Source organism: Ascidia mentula, chromosome 5 (assembly GCF_947561715.1).
Source record: "Ascidia mentula chromosome 5, kaAscMent1.1, whole genome shotgun sequence".
Classification (NCBI taxonomy): Eukaryota; Metazoa; Chordata; class Ascidiacea; order Phlebobranchia; family Ascidiidae; genus Ascidia; species Ascidia mentula.
The window spans coordinates 7,452,638-7,472,581 of NC_138570.1; the positions used below are offsets into that span (position 1 = coordinate 7,452,638).

The following is a 19,944-nucleotide window of genomic DNA, read 5'->3' on the forward strand; positions in this document are numbered from 1 at the left end:
CTTGAGGTGCTGAGGATATGTCCATGTTGGCAAGTGTCCGAGGTACTGTTGTTTCTTGAACTGTTGTTCCTTCCAAATTCGGTGTTAAATCTGTAACATTTGGGTTCCTGTCGCTAGGGGTGCTGTTTGTTGTTTTGGAAGTACTATTTGCGTGGATGGCATTTGAAGATGTTGTCGCTGTGGCAACTGTCGTTGTCTTACTTGCTGCCGTATTATTGGAGGGTAATTTACTGGATCCTGGTGCAGTTACAACCTTCATACCATTCGTTACAAGTGCTTTGGGTTGAGCTGTTGTTACTTCATCGACCGAAGTAGAAATTTGTGGTGCTGAGGAAATGTCCATGTTGGCAAGTGTCCGAGGTAATGTTGTTTCTTGAACTGTTGTTCCTTCCAAATTAGGTGTTGCATCTGTTACATTTGGGTTCCTGTCGCTAGGAATGCTGTCTGTTCTTTTGGAAGTACTATTTGTGTGGATGGCGTTTGAAGATGTTGACGCTGTGGCACTTGTCGTTGTCTTACTTGCTGCCGTATTATTGGAGGGCAATTTGCTGGATCCTGGTGCAGTTACAACTTTCATACCATTCGTTACAAGTGCTTTGGGTTGAGCTGTTGTTACTTCACCGACCAATGTAGAAATTTGTGGTGCTGAGGAAATGTCCATGTTGGCAAGTGTCCGAGGTAATGTTGTTTCTTGAACTGTTGTTCCTTCCAAATTAGGTGTTGCATCTGTTACATTTGGGTTCCTGTCGCTAGGAATGCTGTCTGTTCTTTTGGAAGTACTATTTGTGTGGATGGCGTTTGAAGATGTTGACGCTGTGGCACTTGTCGTTGTCTTACTTGCTGCCGTATTATTGAAGGGTAATTTACTGGTTCCTCGTGCTGTTACAACTTCTGTACTATTCGTTACAAGTGCTTTGGTTTGAGCTGTTGTTACTTCACTGACCAATGAAGAAATTTGAGGTGCTGAGGAAATGTCCATGTTGGCAAGTGTCCGAGGTAATGTTGTTTCTTGAACTGTTGTTCCTTCCAAATTAGGTGTTGCATCTGTAACATTTGGGTTCCTTTCGCTAGGTGTGCTGTTTGTTGTTTTGGAAGTACTATTTACGTGGATGTCGTTTGAAGATGTTGACGCTGTGGCACCTGTCGTTGTCTTACTTGCTGCTTCAATATTGGTGGACAATTTATTTGTTCCTGGACTCGTGAAGCCTTGAGAAATATTGGTTACAAGTTCTCTGGTTTGAGATGTTGTTGCTTCTATTGTGAAATTGGAAAGTTTAGATCCTGTTGAAAGCATACTTTTTGCTAGAGTGGCTGCTACCGTTATCGCATGAAATGTTGTTTCTGGTGCACTGCGAGCAGAATCTAGAATTGTTGGTGTCGTAACTGTAGAAATGATCTTACTGGAATTGTGAGTTCTGTTTACGAAAACAGAGCTTGAGGATGTTGGCGTTATGGTTTCCACAGAACTTGCCGCGACATTCGCGTTAGTGAGATTTATTTGAGATGTTGTACTTGTTGTGCTACCCACTTTCGATGTGACAATTGTCGTTGTTTTACTTGCTGCCGTAATATTGGAGGGTAATTTACTGGATCCTGGTGCTGTTACAACTTTTATACTATTCGTTACAAGTGCTTTGGGTTGAGCTGTTGTTACTTCACCGACCAATGTAGAAACTTGAGGTGCTGAGGAAATGTCCATGTTGGCAAGTGTCCGAGGTAATGTTGTTTCTTGAACTGTTGTTCCTTCCAAATTAGGTGTTGCATCTGTAACATTTGGGTTCCTGTCGCTAGGTGTGCTGTTTGTTGTTTTGGAAGTACTATTTGCGTGGATGGCGTTTGAAGATGTTGACGCTGTGGCACCTGTCGTTGTCTTACTTGCTGCTTCAATATTGGTGGACAATTTTTTTGTTCCTGGACTCGTGAAGCCTTGAGAAATATTGGTTACAAGTTCTCTGGTTTGAGATGTTGTTGCTTCTATTGTGAAATTGGAAAGTTTAGATCCTGTTGAAAGCATACTTTTTGCTAGAGAGGCTGCTACCGTTATCGCATGAAATGTTGTTTCTGCTGCACTGCGAGCAGAATCAAGAATTGTTGGTGTCGTAACTGAAGAAATGATCTTACTGGAATTGTGAGTTCTGTTTACGAAAACAGAGCTTGAGGATGTTGGCGTTATGGTTTCCACAGAACTTGCCGCGACATTCGCGTTAGTGAGATTTATTTGAGATGTTGTACTTGTTGTGCTACCCGCTTTCGATGTGACAATTGTCGTTGTTTTACTTGCTGCCGTATTATTGGAGGGTAATTTACTGGATCCTGGTGCTGTTACAACTTTTGTACTATTCCTTACATGTGCTTTGGGTTGAGCTGTTGTTACTTCACCGACCGAAATAGAAATTTTAGGTGCTGAAGAAATGTCCATGTTGGCAAGTGTCCGAGGTACTGTTGTTTCTTGAACTGTTGTTCCTTCCAAATTAGGTGTTGCATCTGTTACATTTGGGTTCCTGTCGCTAGGTGTGCTGTTTGTTGTTTTGGAAGTACTATTTGCGTGGATGGCGTTTGAAGATGTTGACGCTGTGGCATGTGTCGTTGTCTTACTTGCTGCCGTATTATTGGAGGGCAATTTGCTGGATCCTGGTGCTGTTACAACTTCTGTACTATTCGTTACAAGTGCTTTGGGTTGAGCTGTTGTTACTTCACCGACCAATGTAGAAATTTGAGGTGCTGAGGAAATGTCCATGTTGGCAAGTGTCCGAGGTAATGTTGTTTCTTGAACTGTTGTTCCTTCCAAATTAGGTGTTGAATCTGTAACATTAGGATTCCTGTCGCTAGGAATGCTGTCTGTTCTTTTGGAAGTACTATTTGTGTGGATGGCGTTTGAAGATGTTGACGCTGTGGCACTTGTCGTTGTCTCACTTGCTGCCGTATTATTGGAGGGTAATTTACTGGTTCCTCGTGCTGTTACAACCTTCATACCATTCGTTACAAGTGATTTGGGTTGAGCTGTTGTTACTTCATCGACCGAAGTAGAAATTTGAGGTGCTGAGGAAATGTCTATGTTGGCAATTGTCCGAGGTACTGTTGTTTCTTGAACTGTTGTTCCTTCCAAATTAGGTGTTGAATCTGTAACATTTGGGTTCCTTTCGCTAGGTGTGCTGTTTGTTGTTTTGGAAGTACTATTTACGTGGATGTCGTTTGAAGATGTTGACGCTGTGGCACCTGTCGTTGTCTTACTTGCTGCTTCAATATTGGTGGACAATTTATTTGTTCCTGGACTCGTGAAGCCTTGAGAAATATTGGTTACAAGTTCTCTGGTTTGAGATGTTGTTGCTTCTATTGTGAAATTGGAAAGTTTAGATCCTGTTGAAAGCATACTTTTTGCTAGAGTGGCTGCTACCGTTATCGCATGAAATGTTGTTTCTGGTGCACTGCGAGCAGAATCTAGAATTGTTGGTGTCGTAACTGTAGAAATGATCTTACTGGAATTGTGAGTTCTGTTTACGAAAACAGAGCTTGAGGATGTTGGCGTTATGGTTTCCACAGAACTTGCCGCGACATTCGCGTTAGTGAGATTTATTTGAGATGTTGTACTTGTTGTGCTACCCACTTTCGATGTGACAATTGTCGTTGTTTTACTTGCTTCCGTAATATTGGAGGGTAATTTACTGGATCCTGGTGCTGTTACAACTTTTATACTATTCGTTACAAGTGCTTTGGGTTGAGCTGTTGTTACTTCACCGACCGAAGTAGAAACTTGAGGTGCTGAGGAAATGTCTATGTTGGCAAGTGTCCGAGGTACTGTTGTTTCTTGAACTGTTGTTCCTTCCAAATTAGGTGTTGCATCTGTAACATTTGGGTTCCTGTCGCTAGGGGTGCTGTTTGTTCTTTTGGAAGTACTATTTGCGTGGATGGCGTTTGAAGATGTTGTCGCTGTGGCACGTGTCGTTGTCTTACTTGCTGCCGTCATATTGGAGGGTAATTTGTTGGATCCTCGTGCTGTTACAACTTTTGTACTATTCGTTACAAGTGCTTTGGGTTGAGCTGTTGTTACTTCACCTACCGAAGTAGAAACTTGAGGTGCTGAGGATATGTCCATGTTGGCAAGTGTCCGAGGTGCTGTTGTTTCTTGAACTGTTGTTCCTTCCAAATTAGGTGTTGAATCTGTAACATTTGGGTTTCTGTCGCTACGGGTGTTGTTTGTTCTTTTGGAAATATTATTGGCGTGGATGGCGTTTGAAGATGTTGACGCTGTGGCTTCCGCAGAAGTATCGGTTCTGGGTATACTTGTGTGATTATTTGCAAATCTTTCAGTTGCTGTGCTGACCTGTTTTGCTGTAGCCATTGTGGTTGTCCAATTTGTTGCATTGGCATTAATTGGCAATTTACTCGGTGCATGGTTTCTTACGTATGGAAATCCTTTGCTGGAATCTGCACTTCCTTCAAACGTTGTTTCTTGTAACCGTGACGTAGAACTTTTCAAACCTGTTGTCGTCCGCCCTTTGGGTTTATTTGCTTCCTTCGCTTTGGGTTCAGTTGTTGTTGCTTCAAATGTTAATTTGGAAACTGTAGATTCTGTTGAACGCATCGTTTTTGCAAGAGTCGTTGGAGCCGTCAATGTTTGTCCTGTTGTTCCTTCTTCATTGTGAGTAGTCTCTGGAAGTGTTAGAGTCGTATCGCTAGGAATGATCTTGCCTGTATTGCTATCACTAATTAAGTGAACAGAGGTTGAAGATTTTGAGGTTGTGGCTTTCGCTGCATTTGCTATTCCGGGGGTATTACTTGATGATGTTGGACGTATTTTTGCTATCAGCCTTTGTGACATCGTTTCTGTTTGTGCTATGTTTTGTTTTGTTGCGACGGACTGAGTTGCCGGATACAAATTTCTTTTGTTCCTTTGGTTTTCCGTTTTTTGCAATTTGGACAAGATTGGTAAAGTTTTGTTTTTAATTTCTGCTGTATTTTCTTTTTCCACGTTGGAAAATGTATATACAATTTTTCCATGACTATTTTCCAGCAAGTGTACAATTACCAACACATTGATGAGATTCATTCCAAACAACAGTATTGTTTAATCGTAATCGAATTATTTTTTTCGTGATACAGCAACTCACTTACATGTCTGGTTATTGTAGCGCTCCTTATAAGCACATTATCCCACACTTTCCTCGTGATGTGTTTGTGAGAAAGGGAAGTATGGTAGCGGATGTTTTCTTTCTCTGACCCAGTTGCGCTGGCGTACCTAAATAAATCTCAGAATTATGGTCATCAATCAAAATTTCAGTGCATCTGTTTGGAGATATTTTTGCAATCGTCAAACAAGTAAACCAATTTTGAAAGACTTTATAATGGCAACACAATTAACTGCGTTGTAAATTCACAGGAATTCAATTTTAAATAAATCAATTCTTTCTACTTTGTTGCACAAAACAAACCAAGGTGTTTTCCCCAATGAATGAAAACTTAAATGAAATAAAAAACAGCTAACAGGGGATTAGAATGACATAAGCATGGACAAAACCAAGGGAAATTATCGAGTCAGTCGCCCATATTGTGCATGCAGTTGTGTATACATAGGCTACACATAAAATTATAAACATTACCTTCTTGTTTCTGCTTGATGTCCACTACTCAAAAGTTCTTCTAATTATTAAACTGCACCTGACGTCATAGAATGAACTAATTTTAGCTGATACATCTTTGCTTATACATTTGCCGCGAAATTTTACCTTTCTTCCGAGCTATTTTATCGCTTCCTGTAATACAGCTTGCGTAAACACTATACTCCTTAATCGACATGAGTGATAATTTACTCTTGCCCAATTTCCGTTCGTAGTTTTTTACCCACGTCACTGGTCTAACTACCTTCGCTTTTTTCGCCACACTTTGTGCGGGTGGGGATATGACGTTTCGAACTATCCGATATTGATTGGCCTGTCTTCCGCTTTTCCCGAAACCTGTAGAACTTTTGGATTTTGCTGTTATGATGGCCATATGTAACTGGATGGCGGCATTTATCGGCTGTAATAAACGTTGATTGTAGTAGTGCGTGTTTATTAGGAACTTATGTTAGCAATTAAAAATACGAACTGTACGGTTAATATTGCACCAAACAAATCAAAATGGCACTAAAATCAACGTATTTATGCGACTTCTATCATGGAGACTTGTTATCACAGCGATAATATTGTCCCTGTTCTGAAAGTGCAAATTCCTCCTCTCGATATTGTACAAGGTTGAAGGTTCTTCTATGCTGGCAAAGGTCGTACAGTAGACGGATATTGTCAGGAATCCGTGTTACTCCGCTAAGATCGGCAAGTTCGTTGTTGTATTCCCACTGTTTGGGGCCCAGAAAATGCGCAGCTCTACAAACATTTTGGAACGTGACTATGGCTTTGTAAATATTTGATTACTTTGCTTGCCGATGTAGTTTGGTACGTAATGTCAGCCCAAGGTCTCCTTTTCCATTTTGTACTAACCTGTTTGATAAGCCTTCCTTCAAACGATTTTTATAATCTTCTTGTTCCTCCGCCAGCATCAGCTTCTTGCTGGGTAGTTTAATGCCACCTTTTAAAACTTGTATAGCAAAGTTGATCTGTCAAAGCCAAAAAAACAATTTTCACTGTGTGTGTTCATTAGACAAATTACTGAATCACATACCTGGCAATGAAATTGGGGAAAAGGGCATATTTGCAAGCAAAGGCCAACAAATGATAGGTTGGGGTAACTGATATGAATCAAATGCTTGTAAAGTGGAGTTACACGATTGTCTTCAATGGATACAAATGGGTTGGATTTAAAAAAGGGAAAAGAATATTCATATCCAGTGCAATAAACAAATGCATCGCAGTGGGATTTTGTTCCATCAACAAACGTCACTTCATTATCTCCAAACCTCAAGATGGTGGGTTTCTGCAGGACATCAGTTAATTAATTTTTTTAAGTGTTAATGTTAAGATGCATGCTTTAATGCAACAGAGACCAAACACAACAAAACAGTTAACATACCTGCTCCAAATTATCTGGAAGTTTTGACAAAATTTTGGGGGTCCTGTGACTTAACTTTACAGACTTTGCCAACTGACTTATTTCAATTGATATGTCGACCCCGGATGATCTTGCCCCCAAAACAACAACATCCAGTCCAGTGAAATCTGCGGGTTTGCGATACTCATGACTGTGTAATACCTTTCCTTTAAATGCTTCCTTACCAGGAAAATCTGGTATGTGTGGTAAAAAGTAATGTCTGAAAAGGTTTTAACAAAAATGTACTTTCAATGCAGGTATTATTACTACACATTCTACATGTAAAAGCAGTAGAACTATAATTATAAATGAGCTGTGGAAGGTTCTACTGGTTCAACCTATCAAATCACTTTAGTGCAGCTACGTAATTGATTCAACAATCTATATGTATATATGTGTACTTGTGTGTGGTTGTATTCTTTCAAGATTAATATTGTTTTGAAAAGATCCTTGGTTCATAGAAAAATAACAATATTCTGCTTACCCATTGCAAACCATAATCCCATCAAACACTTCACTTGATGTTGTTTTGTTCACCAAGTCCAAGGAGGTTACATTGTATTTGGGAAAACCTTGCTCTGATGTATTGCCCTCATCCAGGAGTTTTACATCTTCAACAACTGTGTTGAACTAAGTGTATATAAAGAAGTCACAGTTTGTGCCCATACCGCCTGATGTATTTTGAACAGTTTGGAGTGTCAGATTTAAATTCAGGGTTTGGTTTGAAAGTGTGCTAAATTAGGACAGTTTGATTAGGCCTAAACAATTTAAATTTAAAAATTACAAAACCCAATTGCAGCCATAACAAAGGTTTCGTTGTAACACAAACCTTTATGAGTTTTTGCAAGTCATAATTGGAAGTAAAATCTTCCAGATACTTTAGAACATCTGAATGACTCAAAAATGAAGGCAGGTCATCATTAAACTTATATCCAGGAAATGCCATCACTTGTTTAGGTAAGTTTGTCCTATGGCAAACTCTTGTTATATGATGCAGCTTTAACATAACACAAAACTTAACCACAAAGGCAACTGGCTAATACCCTCACTATTTTTTGTAAAACACATGTATATTTTAACAAATATGGTTTCTAACCTCAAATTTTTATACATTGAAGAATGGATGGAAATTCCACGAGAATCTTTGTCAATTTCATCAGTGTAAAACCATGTACCTCCAACATGATCAGTGGCTTCATAGACAACTGTTTCAAAGATACTCTCTCTTGACAGTAAACGGGCAGCACATAGACCTAAAAACAGGCATTGGGTGTGTACACTAGACTCAGGGTGAAGTGATAGCTTATTTAGCTCCTAGCATTGGTGGGTACGCAGTAAGCAAGCTAGCTGTATGCAATTTCAGTATTACACTACAAACCCGTCGCCAATAGCTATAGTCTACATTTAAAACTTCACTTAAGCTACCTGCAGCGCCAGCACCAATAACAGCAACCCGTTGCATTTTACATGTGAGTACGGTAACTTCCAACTTCAACTAACATTCCGTTACCTCATTTGAAAGTACCTCTGTGAGTAAATAACATCTGCAAATATGATGAATTTGCTTCAGAACCAGGTTATTATGGCTCTTTTGCACACTTATTTCACTAATAATATTGGTCAAACATTGGAATTTAAGCTACAATAAATTTAGCAACAAATAAAAGGTGTAGTTACGAAAAATCTCGGCACAAAGGTATTGAAATTTTTTTTGAAGGTATAAAAAGTATCATTTCGGCATTTTGCCATCAAATTCAACATCACACTTAGGTGGTGGAAACAATTGCCACCTTCGCAGCATGCGGCAATTTTCTCACTTGATCGCTGTGTTAGCATATCGCGGCTGTAAAGAAGCCGGCCCGCTGTCTGGCTGGAACCAAAGCAAATCCTTTTTTGCAGAAGAAGGCACGAACTTTCTAGTACTAGGTTTCCGCTAATAAAGTTCGGGTACACGTTACCTTAGTGAAACAGTCACGTAGTCGTCTTGTTGAAATGGCGTGATCTGTAAGTAATCGACTTATGTGAAAACTAAGATTTGTTTTCTGAAGGTTTTAAGAACAACATAACATGCATAGTCTACTGGTAAATTGTTTTGTTATCCTGGCGACCACAAGCTTCTGCAAGGCAGAGTGGTTTTCTTCTCTTGGTCAAATGGAAGATCTAGTTTATGATGAATTGGACCTTTTAAATTCGCTACAAGAATACATTAAAGCAGAAGAAAGCAAACTTGACAGAGTCCGAAAGTAAAACCAATTTTCAAGTGAAAAATCATTATGTTATTGCTATACAGGTTGTGTGTTTAACTATGAATGATATTTGTGACAGGTTGGCAGAAAATTTTCAAACAGCTTCGAAGCATGCCAGCAGCAACATTGATCGCTACCTTGGCCATCCTGTTAATCAATATAGACTAGTGCAAAGGCTTGTTTCAGAATGGACAGAAATGGAAGATTTGGTGATGGAAGATGTGACTGATGGTTCGTGCAAAATGCCATGTTAAAAATGTATAAATAACATTAATCCTCTTATATATTTTTTTTAGTGTTTTTGACAAATTTGTCATTGAAGCGCTCTCACTTTCCCAATGAGGATGATGTAAAAGGATCAGCCCAGGCAATTATGAGACTGCAAGACACATATAAATTAGATACTCATGATCTTGCTGAAGGCATAGTAAAAGGTGTCTTGCTTGATATATCCATGTGCTTCTTGTTTGCAAGATCACTAACTGTGTTACACCTACAGGCTCAAGAGCAAGTCAAACCCTTACTGCTGTTGACTGTTTTAACATCGGCCGGACTGCATACCTAGCTAAAGATTATTACCACTGTGTTTTGTGGATGAATGAAGTTTTATTGAAAGATGACCTTCAATATGTATCAAAGTTTGATGTGCTTGATCATCTTGCTTATTGTGTTGCCCAGGTATGCTTTGAGGGATACTTGTGCCAGATTGAAAAAAATATCGGATTTATCCTCTGCACAGTTTTGCGAAAATTTACCGATAATCCGCCCATTATTAATTAGCTAATGCATTAACAGACAAAAAAACGTTGTTATCGTCTGCACAATTAACGATTGCCGAAACAAAATCCGCCGGGCATAAAACAAACTTTTCAATCTGGTACTTGTGTATACATGTTGTAACAGTTTAAATTTATTGTTGCAGCAAGGAAATATACAAAGGGCATATGAAATTACTGCAGAAATGATGGAATTAGATCCATACCATGAGCGCATCCAAGGAAACCATGCATATTACAGGTTTGTATAGTTGCAGTAAGTTTGTTTGTGAAACCACCAAACTTTAACAACCTTGCAGAAGTCTACCAGACTAAGTGAAATCTTTGGAATAACTGCAAGATTGTAATAATCTTGTCAAAGGCTTTTAGTTTTTGGGCAGTATGAGTATTAACAAAATGCTGCAATGTCTTTATAAAATGTCTTTAAGCAAGCTGGCATATTAAAGTAACCTAGTCATTGCAATTCAGTCTGGTTAGCTGTTCAAGCTTATGTATGTTCACCAGCTCTGTATTGGCGAGCCACAGTTTGGCCAATGTCAGATATTAAAAAAAATCAAAATTTACTACAAAAAGTGCATGCAAACACATGAAATCAATTCAAACGTTTCTTTTGCAAAACACTGAACTTTAGGTCTTATTAGGACTCTGCAATGGCTTTAAGAACATGGGTGCTGAAACTTCTATAACTTACGTACCCTACATATAGCATTTGTAACTACATTCGGGGCTTTTCTATTCATAGGGTTTTAAGAACTTTAACACAGTTGTTATGTGTAGTATTTTTCATTGTGACATTTTTTGCAGAAACCAGTTAGGTGCTCGCAAAAAGGGAGACAATGGAGATGACCGACCTATCACATCCACATTACAAAAACCTAACTTTGGAAACCTACCAGAGCGTGAATTATATGAGAGACTTTGCAGAAAAGAAAAAAATGTTATGGTAATCACCTGCTTTTTTGTTTCTTTAGTTAACATGTTTGTACAATCCAGTTAGATAAATTACATTTTTTGAAAGCTGACATATGCTTACACGATACATGGTTGCACATGTTGAGAAGTTTATTTAAATTGCAGAGTGCCAAAATGGAGAGAATGTTGAAATGCATGTATTGGACAAATGGCAATCATCCCTTGCTTGTTTTGCAACCTGCAAAACTGGAGGAGTTATGGCCATCTCCTCATCTAGTTCGCTTTCATGATGTCCTTTCTGACAATGAATTAATGCATATTAAATCTGTTGCCAAACCAAGGGTATGTAATATTTATGTATGACCCAAGCCACAATATCTGTAACAAAAATTACTTTTTCTGGCACATTGATATGTTATTGTACAGCATTAGAATTTATCAAAGTTTATTTGCTGCAACATGACATTCACAACAATGTTGCTCTCCCATGGTTTATGCAGTTAATAAAAATAAGGGGCTTCACCTTCATGTGTTATGCTATTCTGTAGCAGCCTTAGTTAAGTTGACAACTTCTATATGTCGTATTTGTTGTTGTAGCTTTACAATTCGAAATTGTTTTAGCTAAACAGAGCAACTGTCCAGAATCCCCAGACTGGTGTACTAGAACATGCCCAGTACCGTGTCAGTAAAAGTGCATGGATCAAAGATTATGAAGATGCAACTGTGGAACGTGTTAGCCAAAGAATATCAGCAATTACAGGATTGTCCATGGTGACTGCTGAAGAGCTGCAGGTGCTTAACATTACTATAATAGAAAATAAATGGTTTTATAAAATGTTGTGGCGATACTAATGTATATACTGGTGTTGGAGATTTTAGAAACTTTTGTCAGACATATTTGTGACAAAACTTTACTTCAGATTATGATAGTTTCTTTATTTTTTAGATTGCCAACTATGGTGTTGGAGGGCAGTATGAACCACATTTTGATTACTCCAGGGTAAGCCTCAACAGAAAGATTGTTATCCACTGAGTTTAACCTTAATGATGGCTTAAGGCTTAAATGATTATTAACTGTGTTTTACAGAGGAGTGATGTAGGCAAATTTGAAACCAGCATCGGAAACCGGATTGCAACCTTCCTCTTTTATGTATGTTTGGTTGTTACTTGGTAGTGTGCATTTTGTTATTTATATCTTATACAACATCATGTAAAATATTTTGTGCCAATATTTTTTGGACCTGTTATTCACCTACTTGTATTGTAGCTTAGTGACATTGAACATGGAGGTAGCACTGTGTTTCTTCACCCGAAAATTGCAGTACGGCCGATCAAAGGCAGTGCTGTGTTCTGGTACAACCTCTTTCCATCTGGCGAAGGGGACGACCGCACTCGACATGCCGCGTGTCCTGTGCTTACCGGTGTCAAATGGGGTGAGTTATCTTGTTGTTTTTTTTGTGTTATGTTGTTATATTAGAAAGAGACTTGTAAACAAGGTCATGTTACGATCGCGCTAGCGTTTTTCGACAGGGAGACAGAAGTGGATGCGTTTCAAACGTAAGTGAAGTATTTTCTGTAGACTCAGCAGCAAGAAATTGTCTTTCGCAAGCTTAGACATTTGTGAGACAGGAGACTTTTGTTCACGCAAGTCAAAGCTTACAAAAGGGACAAGTGAAGCAAATGTAATCTCAAACTGCAAGATAGAAACAAAACAAAAATACTCAGCGGTTCATCGGAAGCCAGAGAATTGAAAATAATTTGTACTATTATGAGAAAAGTATGTTTTAGTAGAGTACTCATGTAGGTACCAAACAATTATGTCAACCAGAAGTAAAAAGAGAGCAACAAATAGGGTTTCAGCAAAAGCAAGGAAGGAAGTTTCGGAAAGCTCATAGCAGCAGGTAGATGACCGATACAGTATTCACTGCTTTGAGTGTGTAGTAATTTTTTGTTTTAAATAAAAGTTTTCCTTTTTGCGCATTATAATGAGCTTAAGTGTTTTCATAGTTGCCAACAAGTGGATTCACGAACGAGATCAAGAACTCCGCCGAAAGTGTGGCAAACGAGTGACGTCGGATAATCGCATTTTTTAGCTGAATGCTTTTCTACTTTTTTATACTCTCTTTCTGGCAGTATTTCAAGCAGCAAGACGTTATGAAATTTTAGCACACATATAACTGCGCAGTGCCCAAGTATTTCGCCTTCTATGCTTTTTTAACTGTACGTTTTTGCTTCGCCATTGCAGCATGAAATAAAATAGCCCAAGGGTGATCAACTTTGCGGTTATGTTCTTTGGTTGGAGTTTTTCTTTCACACTGAACAGAAATAAAACCATTTGAATCAGCTATTTTGAAATGTCATTTCACAAAACAACCGTTGCTTCTATATTATATTTTGTGTGCACCTGTTGGGTCATAGATGCAGCAAAAACTTCAGACAAATCCGATTCGACCACACTGCTGCTAGATAGGCACGCTTTGGTATGAGTTTCTCAACATTTTTTTGGACCACCGACTGTTTTTATCCCAATAGAATTAAACACGACTTCAGGAAAATGTGAAATCAAACTAACAACATTTTTGACACAAATGATTATTTTTGAACAAAACCCCAATCGAACAATATTTGGTGCCCACTCCCTCATCCAAAACTAACCTTTCTTAGCAAATTGATTAATAGACGTAAGTCATCTGGCCTTGTAAACATGATCTTCTCTGACGCTAAACGGGTTTTTAATAGGCCAAAGCAAATCATGCTGCCCAAGTGCCCTGTACATTAATTGTGCAAATAAGTCGTATACGCCGACAGCCTTGTATATTTCGTCGAGCTACTAACCAACAAATTAGTATTATCGTGATTAATTTATTATACCCACTATAGAAAATCTCATGAATGTCCACAGAAATCAAACTGTGAAAGTTGGTGTCGACCAGCAAATCTCTCTTAAGTCTTAAGTGTCAGCAACCATCATCGTCATTGTAACAAACAGTTACAGAGAAACACTGGACCAAATCGTTTCCCCTTTTTTGCACACTGGATTCGAACCCGGTTTACCATTAATCCCGATCAGAATTTCAACAGTATTATTTAAGATCGTTAACTGCCATTTTTTATTATTGAAGAATATGATAAAAGATAAAGTGAAAAAGGGCAGACAATAGTCGATTGTAATGTAGTCGCTATAGCGAGAAATCGGCACAGAAAGACGAACTACGAAGGAAAATATGAAGTAGCTAATGACCACAGCATGCACTTTCCTCAACATATCTACTTAATTTGTTCTTTCGACAACCAATCTAGTAAAGCATAAAGTAAAATGCTGTTGGTGGCTTGATAGATAATATATAAATTTTATATTGTGCAAAAAGGAGTGCGCACAAATCAATCGTGAGCAAGCATCTGGACCGTGATACCCTCCTCCGGCTACACTCCTAATAAACTACATGCACTAGTTGGCGCAAGAGATTGGACTGGAAAACATGATTGCAACTTCGACGCAGGCGCCGGGTTAAGGTACAGAGATAAATTATGGTTGGTATATTTAAGCAATATGGAAAAATATTTACTAAAACTTTACAATGCTTTTTGCAACTAATTGGGCTTTTGATCGAATTTGGGTGATATTTTCTGCAGTCAACTTTGGCAATAAGAGCGTCAGCATATAAATACTCGTTAACAAGATGGCAATAACAACATACAAATTGTACCAACAACGCTTCAGTTAAATGTAAATGTGTAATTGTGCAGATGTTGCCAATTTCAACGGAAAGGTAGGAACTTATTGCGCACTATTTAGCGTTTTTAATGATTGACTATCATTAAACACGGTGAAATAGCCTCTGAATCGTTGCAAGCTAATCCGCACTTACGAGTAAAGCAAACAGTTGGGTTTGTCGCGGCCTGTTAAATGCCGAAAACTTCCGTTTTGCTTCTGGGACAACACCCTGTCCAACATTCCAACCGGTTATATGAGAAGGGCCAGTGACTGTGTATATTTGTAGGACCTTGACACCATTGTCTGCCTTATGCACGAAATATTTCGATTGCCTTTTATACTTCTATTACACTGCTGCCTTTGTCTGAACCAGAACTGCGCCTGTGAGAATGTTGTATTTCGTCAGGTTGAGTATGTTGTGAAGTCCACAAGCGTTAGAATATTGTAATTACCTGCTAACTTCATTCATTTCGTGTTGTTCAAGGCTGTAGTGCGCAGCAGTACCACGGGGAGGTATTTCTGGGCTTTCATAGACATTCTGTGGTAAAACAACACCCATCAAATGTAAAATTGATGCTGAACATATACGCAACACATCGTGAACTAAATGTGTTTAAACCGAATCTAAGTGGCGTTGTCACAAGTACATCCCGAAATTGCCAATGTACATTTTCAGACAGCGCTGTATTTTGTGAGAGCTTGTACTAAACAGAACTCGCTGAAATACCATCAGCTTTAACCGAAAAAAATACTTCCATGCACTAAAGTTGATGGCGGTAAAGTTTTCCAGCCGAATTAATGTGGTGATTGCACAAACTCGCTGCTTGGAAAATTCTGTTTAACTACCTACGTTTCGACATAGGTTATTTCTTTATTGAATGCATGATGGTAAAAATATATCCAACAAAATCTTTTTTTTACTCACATTCCAGAACGTTGCAAGTGGCTTGTTTCGCTCCACCGGATAGGTATCGTCCTTAAAAGGTAAAAATGTACAATTTTACTTTTTTGAGTAATGTATGTCGTGTCTGCTTACTATCCACTTTCCATTGAGTGTTGCCGATTTTCGGTTCCTTTTTAAGAAATATATCGTTCCACAAACTATGATGATGAAACCAATGACAGATGCAAAAATGATAAACACGAACAGCCAGGCTAAAAAATCAACGACATGTAGTTGTTTTTTTAATGTACTTGGCTGAGTTATTCAATGCTACCCAATGGTAGTTAAGTCAAATAAATCGTCAAGAAACCTACGGTTGTAGCAGTTGACTCCGTCGAAGCCGACAATGCACGTGCATTGGCCCAAATTTCCGTTCGCTGTCGCGTCGCAGGAACCAAACGGTGCATTGCAGTCTCTGTTGCTCGCGCACGTAAACGCTGCAATTACTGCGTTATCAAGGCTTTTACGTGTCTATACACATATATCAATATATATACCTGCACAATACTGTGGCTCGTTAACAATTTCTGTGTATCCGATTGCGCAAGCGCACGCGGTTGTGCCATTCAGTGTTTGGCAGTTGGTGCTCGTTTTGTCACAATAACCTTCCAATTCCAGACAGACAACATCACCAACACCTTATGCATAATATTGAAAAGTAAGCACTACGTTTGATGGTTAAAATCGTGACTTACTGCCAGCATCCTGTACAGATTCGCTGACTAAAATTGCCACCCCTTGGATAATGCACGTCTCATTACTGTCACACTGAACGAAAATAAAACCATTTGAATCAGCTATTTAGAAATGTCATTTCACAAAAACAAATTCTAATCCAGACAGGTCTTCTGTAAATATATTTTGTGTTCACCTGTTGGGCCATAGATGCAGTAAAAACCTCAGACAAATCCGATTCGACCACGCTGCTGCTAGATAGGTATGTCAGAATATAATCCCATACTGTTGAATCCACTTCATTTGAAACAGTGACTTGTGCGTAACCGTTGATAACGCTGTATATCTCACCAAGCTAAAGAACAAATGGCTTTAAAGGTTTCCCATCTAAGCTTTAGCTTTTCATACGCTTACAATTTTTTTTATATCTTGAGAAGTATCGCGTTTTTTTCGCCTTATAGAAGTAACATGCAGACGTCCTCCAAATTGTTTTCCTGTAAGTACATTTCTTTGTTATTCTCCTATTCTGGTTTCGACACACATTGGTTCCTCAAGTTGTAATGTTAGCTTACCTCCGTCGCACGCTCCCTGTTGCTCGAACGAATTGGGGTTACACCTACATACATAACCACTACCCATTTGTTGGCACCAGCGATCGCTAGGACACACACTATCTCTACACTGGCCGACGCCTGTTTAAAATTGACGTAAGTTACTAATTATGAAATACTGAAGCATATTTAAAGCTAAACGACAAATTAATGCAAACATACCTGTAGTAGTTTCGTATCTCATTGATGTAGTTGTTTCCATTCTGGTCACTAATTGCGTACTGTCTGTTTCCTGGCTTGTGGACATTGCTTCGGTTGTTTGCAATTCCTGTGTCGTGGTCATTGCTTCTGTTGTTTGTAATTTGTGGGATGAGGTCATTGCTTCTGGAGTTTGTAATCCCTGTGTCGTAGTCATTGCTTCGGTTGTTTGCAATTCCTGTGTCGTTGTCATTACTTCTGTTGTTTGTAATTCCTGTGTCGTTGTCATTACTTCTGTTGTTTGTAATTCCTGGGATGTGGTCATTGCTTCTGGAGTTTGTAATCCCTGTGTCGTAGTCATTGCTTCGGTTGTTTGCAATTCCTGTGTCGTTGTCATTACTTCTGTTGTTTGTAATTCCTGGGATGTGGTCTTTGCTTCTGTTGTTTGTAATTCCTGTGTGGTGGTCATTACTTCTGTTGTTTGTAATTCCTGGGATGTTGTCATTGCTTCTGTTGTTTGTAATTCCTGGGATGTTGTCATTGCTTCTGTTGTTTGTAATTCCTGTGTCGTGGCCATTGCTTCGATTGTTTGCAATTCCTGTGTCATGGTAATTGCTTCTGTTGTTTGTAATTGCTGTGTCGTGATCATTACTTCTGTTGTTTGTAATTCCTGGGATGTGGTCATTGCTTCTGTTGTTTGTAATTCCTGTGTCGTGGTCATTGCTTCTGTTGATTGCAATTCTTGTGTCGTGGTCATTGCTTCTGTTGTTTGTAATTCCTGTGTCGTGGTCATTGCTTCTGTTGATTGGTTTTCTTGTGCCGTGGTCTTTGCTTCTGTTGTTTGTAATTCCTGTGTAGTGGTTAATGCTTCTGTTGTTTGCAATTCCTGGGATGTGGTCATTGCTTCTGTTGTTTGTAATTCCTGTGTCGTAGTCATTGCTTCGGTTGTTTGAAATTCCTGTGCCGTGGTCATTGTTTCTGCTGTTTGCAATTCCTGTGTCGTTGTCATTGCTTCTGTTGTTTGCAATTCCTGTGTCGTGGTCTTTGCTTGTGTTGTTTGTAATTGCTGTGTGGTGGTCATTGCTTCTGTTGTTTGTAATTCCTGTGTCGTGGTCTTTGCTTGTGTTGTTTGTAATTCCTGTGCCGTAGTCATTGCTTCTGTTGATTGTAATTCCTGTGTCGTGGCCATTGCTTCTGTTGTTTGTAATTCCTGTGTCGTGGCCATTGCTTCTGTTGTTTGTAATTCTTGTGTCGTGGCCATTGCTTCCGTTGTTTGTAATTCCTCGGATGTGGTCATTGCTTCTGTTGTTTGTAATTCCTGTATCGTGGTCATTGCTTCTGTTGATTGTAATTCCTGTATCGTGGCCATTGCTTCTGTTGATTGTAATTCCTGTGTCGTGGCCATTGCTTCTGTTGTTTGTAATTCCTGTGTCGTGGCCATTGCTTCTGTTGTCTGTAATTCCTGTGTCGTGGCCATTGCTTCTGTTGATTGTAATTCCTGTGTCGTGGCCATTGCTTCTGTTGATTGTAATTCCTGTATCGTGGCCATTGCTTCTGTTGTTTGTAATTCCTGGGATGTGGTCACTGCTTCTGTTGTTTGTAATTCTTGTGTCGTGGCCATTGCTTCTGTTGTTTGTAATTCCTGGGATGTGGTCACTGCTTCTGTTGTTTGCAATTCCTGGGATGTGGTCATTGCTTCTGTTGTTTGTAATTCCTGTGTCGTTGTCATTGCTTCTGTTGTTTGCAATTCCTGTGTCGTGGTCTTTGCTTGTGTTGTTTGTAATTGCTGTGTGGTGGTCATTGCTTCTGTTGTTTGTAATTCCTGTGTCGTGGTCTTTGCTTGTGTTGTTTGTAATTCCTGTGCCGTAGTCATTGCTTCTGTTGATTGTAATTCCTGTGTCGTGGCCATTGCTTCTGTTGTTTGTAATTCCTGTGTCGTGGCCATTGCTTCTGTTGTTTGTAATTCTTGTGTCGTGGCCATTGCTTCCGTTGTTTGTAATTCCTCGGATGTGGTCATTGCTTCTGTTGTTTGTAATTCCTGTATCGTGGTCATTGCTTCTGTTGATTGTAATTCCTGTATCGTGGCCATTGCTTCTGTTGATTGTAATTCCTGTGTCGTGGCCATTGCTTCTGTTGTTTGTAATTCCTGTGTCGTGGCCATTGCTTCTGTTGTCTGTAATTCCTGTGTCGTGGCCATTGCTTCTGTTGATTGTAATTCCTGTGTCGTGGCCATTGCTTCTGTTGATTGTAATTCCTGTATCGTGGCCATTGCTTCTGTTGTTTGTAATTCCTGGGATGTGGTCACTGCTTCTGTTGTTTGTAATTCTTGTGTCGTGGCCATTGCTTCTGTTGTTTGTAATTCCTGGGATGTGGTCACTGCTTCTGTTGTTTGTAATTCTTGTGTCGTGGCCATTGCTTCTGTTGTTTGTAATTCCTGGGATGTGGTCACTGCTTCTGTTGTTTGTAATTCCTGTGTCGTGGCCATTGCTTCTGTTGATTGTAATTCCTGTGTCGTGGCCATTGCTTCTGTTGTTTGTAATTCCTGTGTCGTGGCCATTGCTTCTGTTGATTGTAATTCCTGGGATGTGGTCATTGCTTCTGTTGTTTGTAATTCCTGTGTCGTGGCCATTGCTTCTGTTGTTTGTAATTCCTGGGATGTGGTCACTGCTTCTGTTGTTTGTAATTCTTGTGTCGTGGCCATTGCTTCTGTTGTTTGTAATTCCTGGGATGTGGTCACTGCTTCTGTTGTTTGTAATTCCTGTGTCGTGGCCATTGCTTCTGTTGTTTGTAATTCCTGTGTCGTGGTCATTGCTTCTGTTGTTTGTAATTCCTGTGTCGTGGCCATTGCTTCTGTTGATTGTAATTCCTGTGTCGTGGCCATTGCTTCTGTTGATTGTAATTCCTGTGT

At 39.3% G+C, this 19,944-nt stretch overlaps 2 protein-coding genes across 2 annotated transcripts; one reads left to right on the forward strand and one right to left on the reverse strand.

Moving 5' to 3' along the window:
- Window positions 1-6,047: 6,047 nt before the first annotated feature.
- LOC145902484 (uncharacterized) lies at window positions 6,048-8,849 on the reverse strand. The gene is made up of 8 exons (XM_082990475.1): window positions 8,446-8,849; window positions 8,117-8,273; window positions 7,850-7,988; window positions 7,505-7,650; window positions 7,003-7,240; window positions 6,655-6,906; window positions 6,474-6,589; window positions 6,048-6,359 (listed from the first exon to the last, which is right to left on the reverse strand). The coding sequence occupies exons 1-8, from the start codon at window positions 8,480-8,482 to the stop codon at window positions 6,152-6,154; spliced, it is 1,293 nt and encodes a 430-aa protein (XP_082846601.1). The 5' UTR covers window positions 8,483-8,849; the 3' UTR covers window positions 6,048-6,151.
- Window positions 8,850-9,071: 222 nt separating this feature from the next.
- On the forward strand, window positions 9,072-13,229 carry LOC145904014 (prolyl 4-hydroxylase subunit alpha-1-like). The gene is made up of 12 exons (XM_082992225.1): window positions 9,072-9,263; window positions 9,346-9,497; window positions 9,563-9,700; window positions 9,766-9,944; window positions 10,189-10,283; window positions 10,847-10,985; window positions 11,120-11,296; window positions 11,576-11,746; window positions 11,901-11,954; window positions 12,042-12,104; window positions 12,222-12,387; window positions 12,962-13,229. Exons 1-12 carry the CDS (start codon window positions 9,088-9,090, stop codon window positions 13,045-13,047), a joined length of 1,596 nt encoding a protein of 531 aa, XP_082848351.1. The 5' UTR covers window positions 9,072-9,087; the 3' UTR covers window positions 13,048-13,229.
- Window positions 13,230-19,944: the final 6,715 nt, after the last annotated feature.

Coding starts and splice junctions, on each gene's coding strand:
- LOC145904014 (XM_082992225.1), top strand. CDS start 9,088: ATGCATAGTCTACTGGTAAATTGTTTTGTTATCCTGGCGACCACAAGC. Junction 9,264..9,345: donor AAACTTGACAGAGTCCGAAA/GTAAAACCAATT, acceptor TATTTGTGACAG/GTTGGCAGAAAATTTTCAAA. Junction 9,498..9,562: donor GATGGAAGATGTGACTGATG/GTTCGTGCAAAA, acceptor TATTTTTTTTAG/TGTTTTTGACAAATTTGTCA.
- LOC145902484 (XM_082990475.1), bottom strand. CDS start 8,482: ATGCAACGGGTTGCTGTTATTGGTGCTGGCGCTGCAG. Junction 6,907..7,002: donor TTCCAGATAATTTGGAGCAG/GTATGTTAACTG, acceptor GATGTCCTGCAG/AAACCCACCATCTTGAGGTT. Junction 6,590..6,654: donor TTCCCCAATTTCATTGCCAG/GTATGTGATTCA, acceptor TGGCTTTGACAG/ATCAACTTTGCTATACAAGT.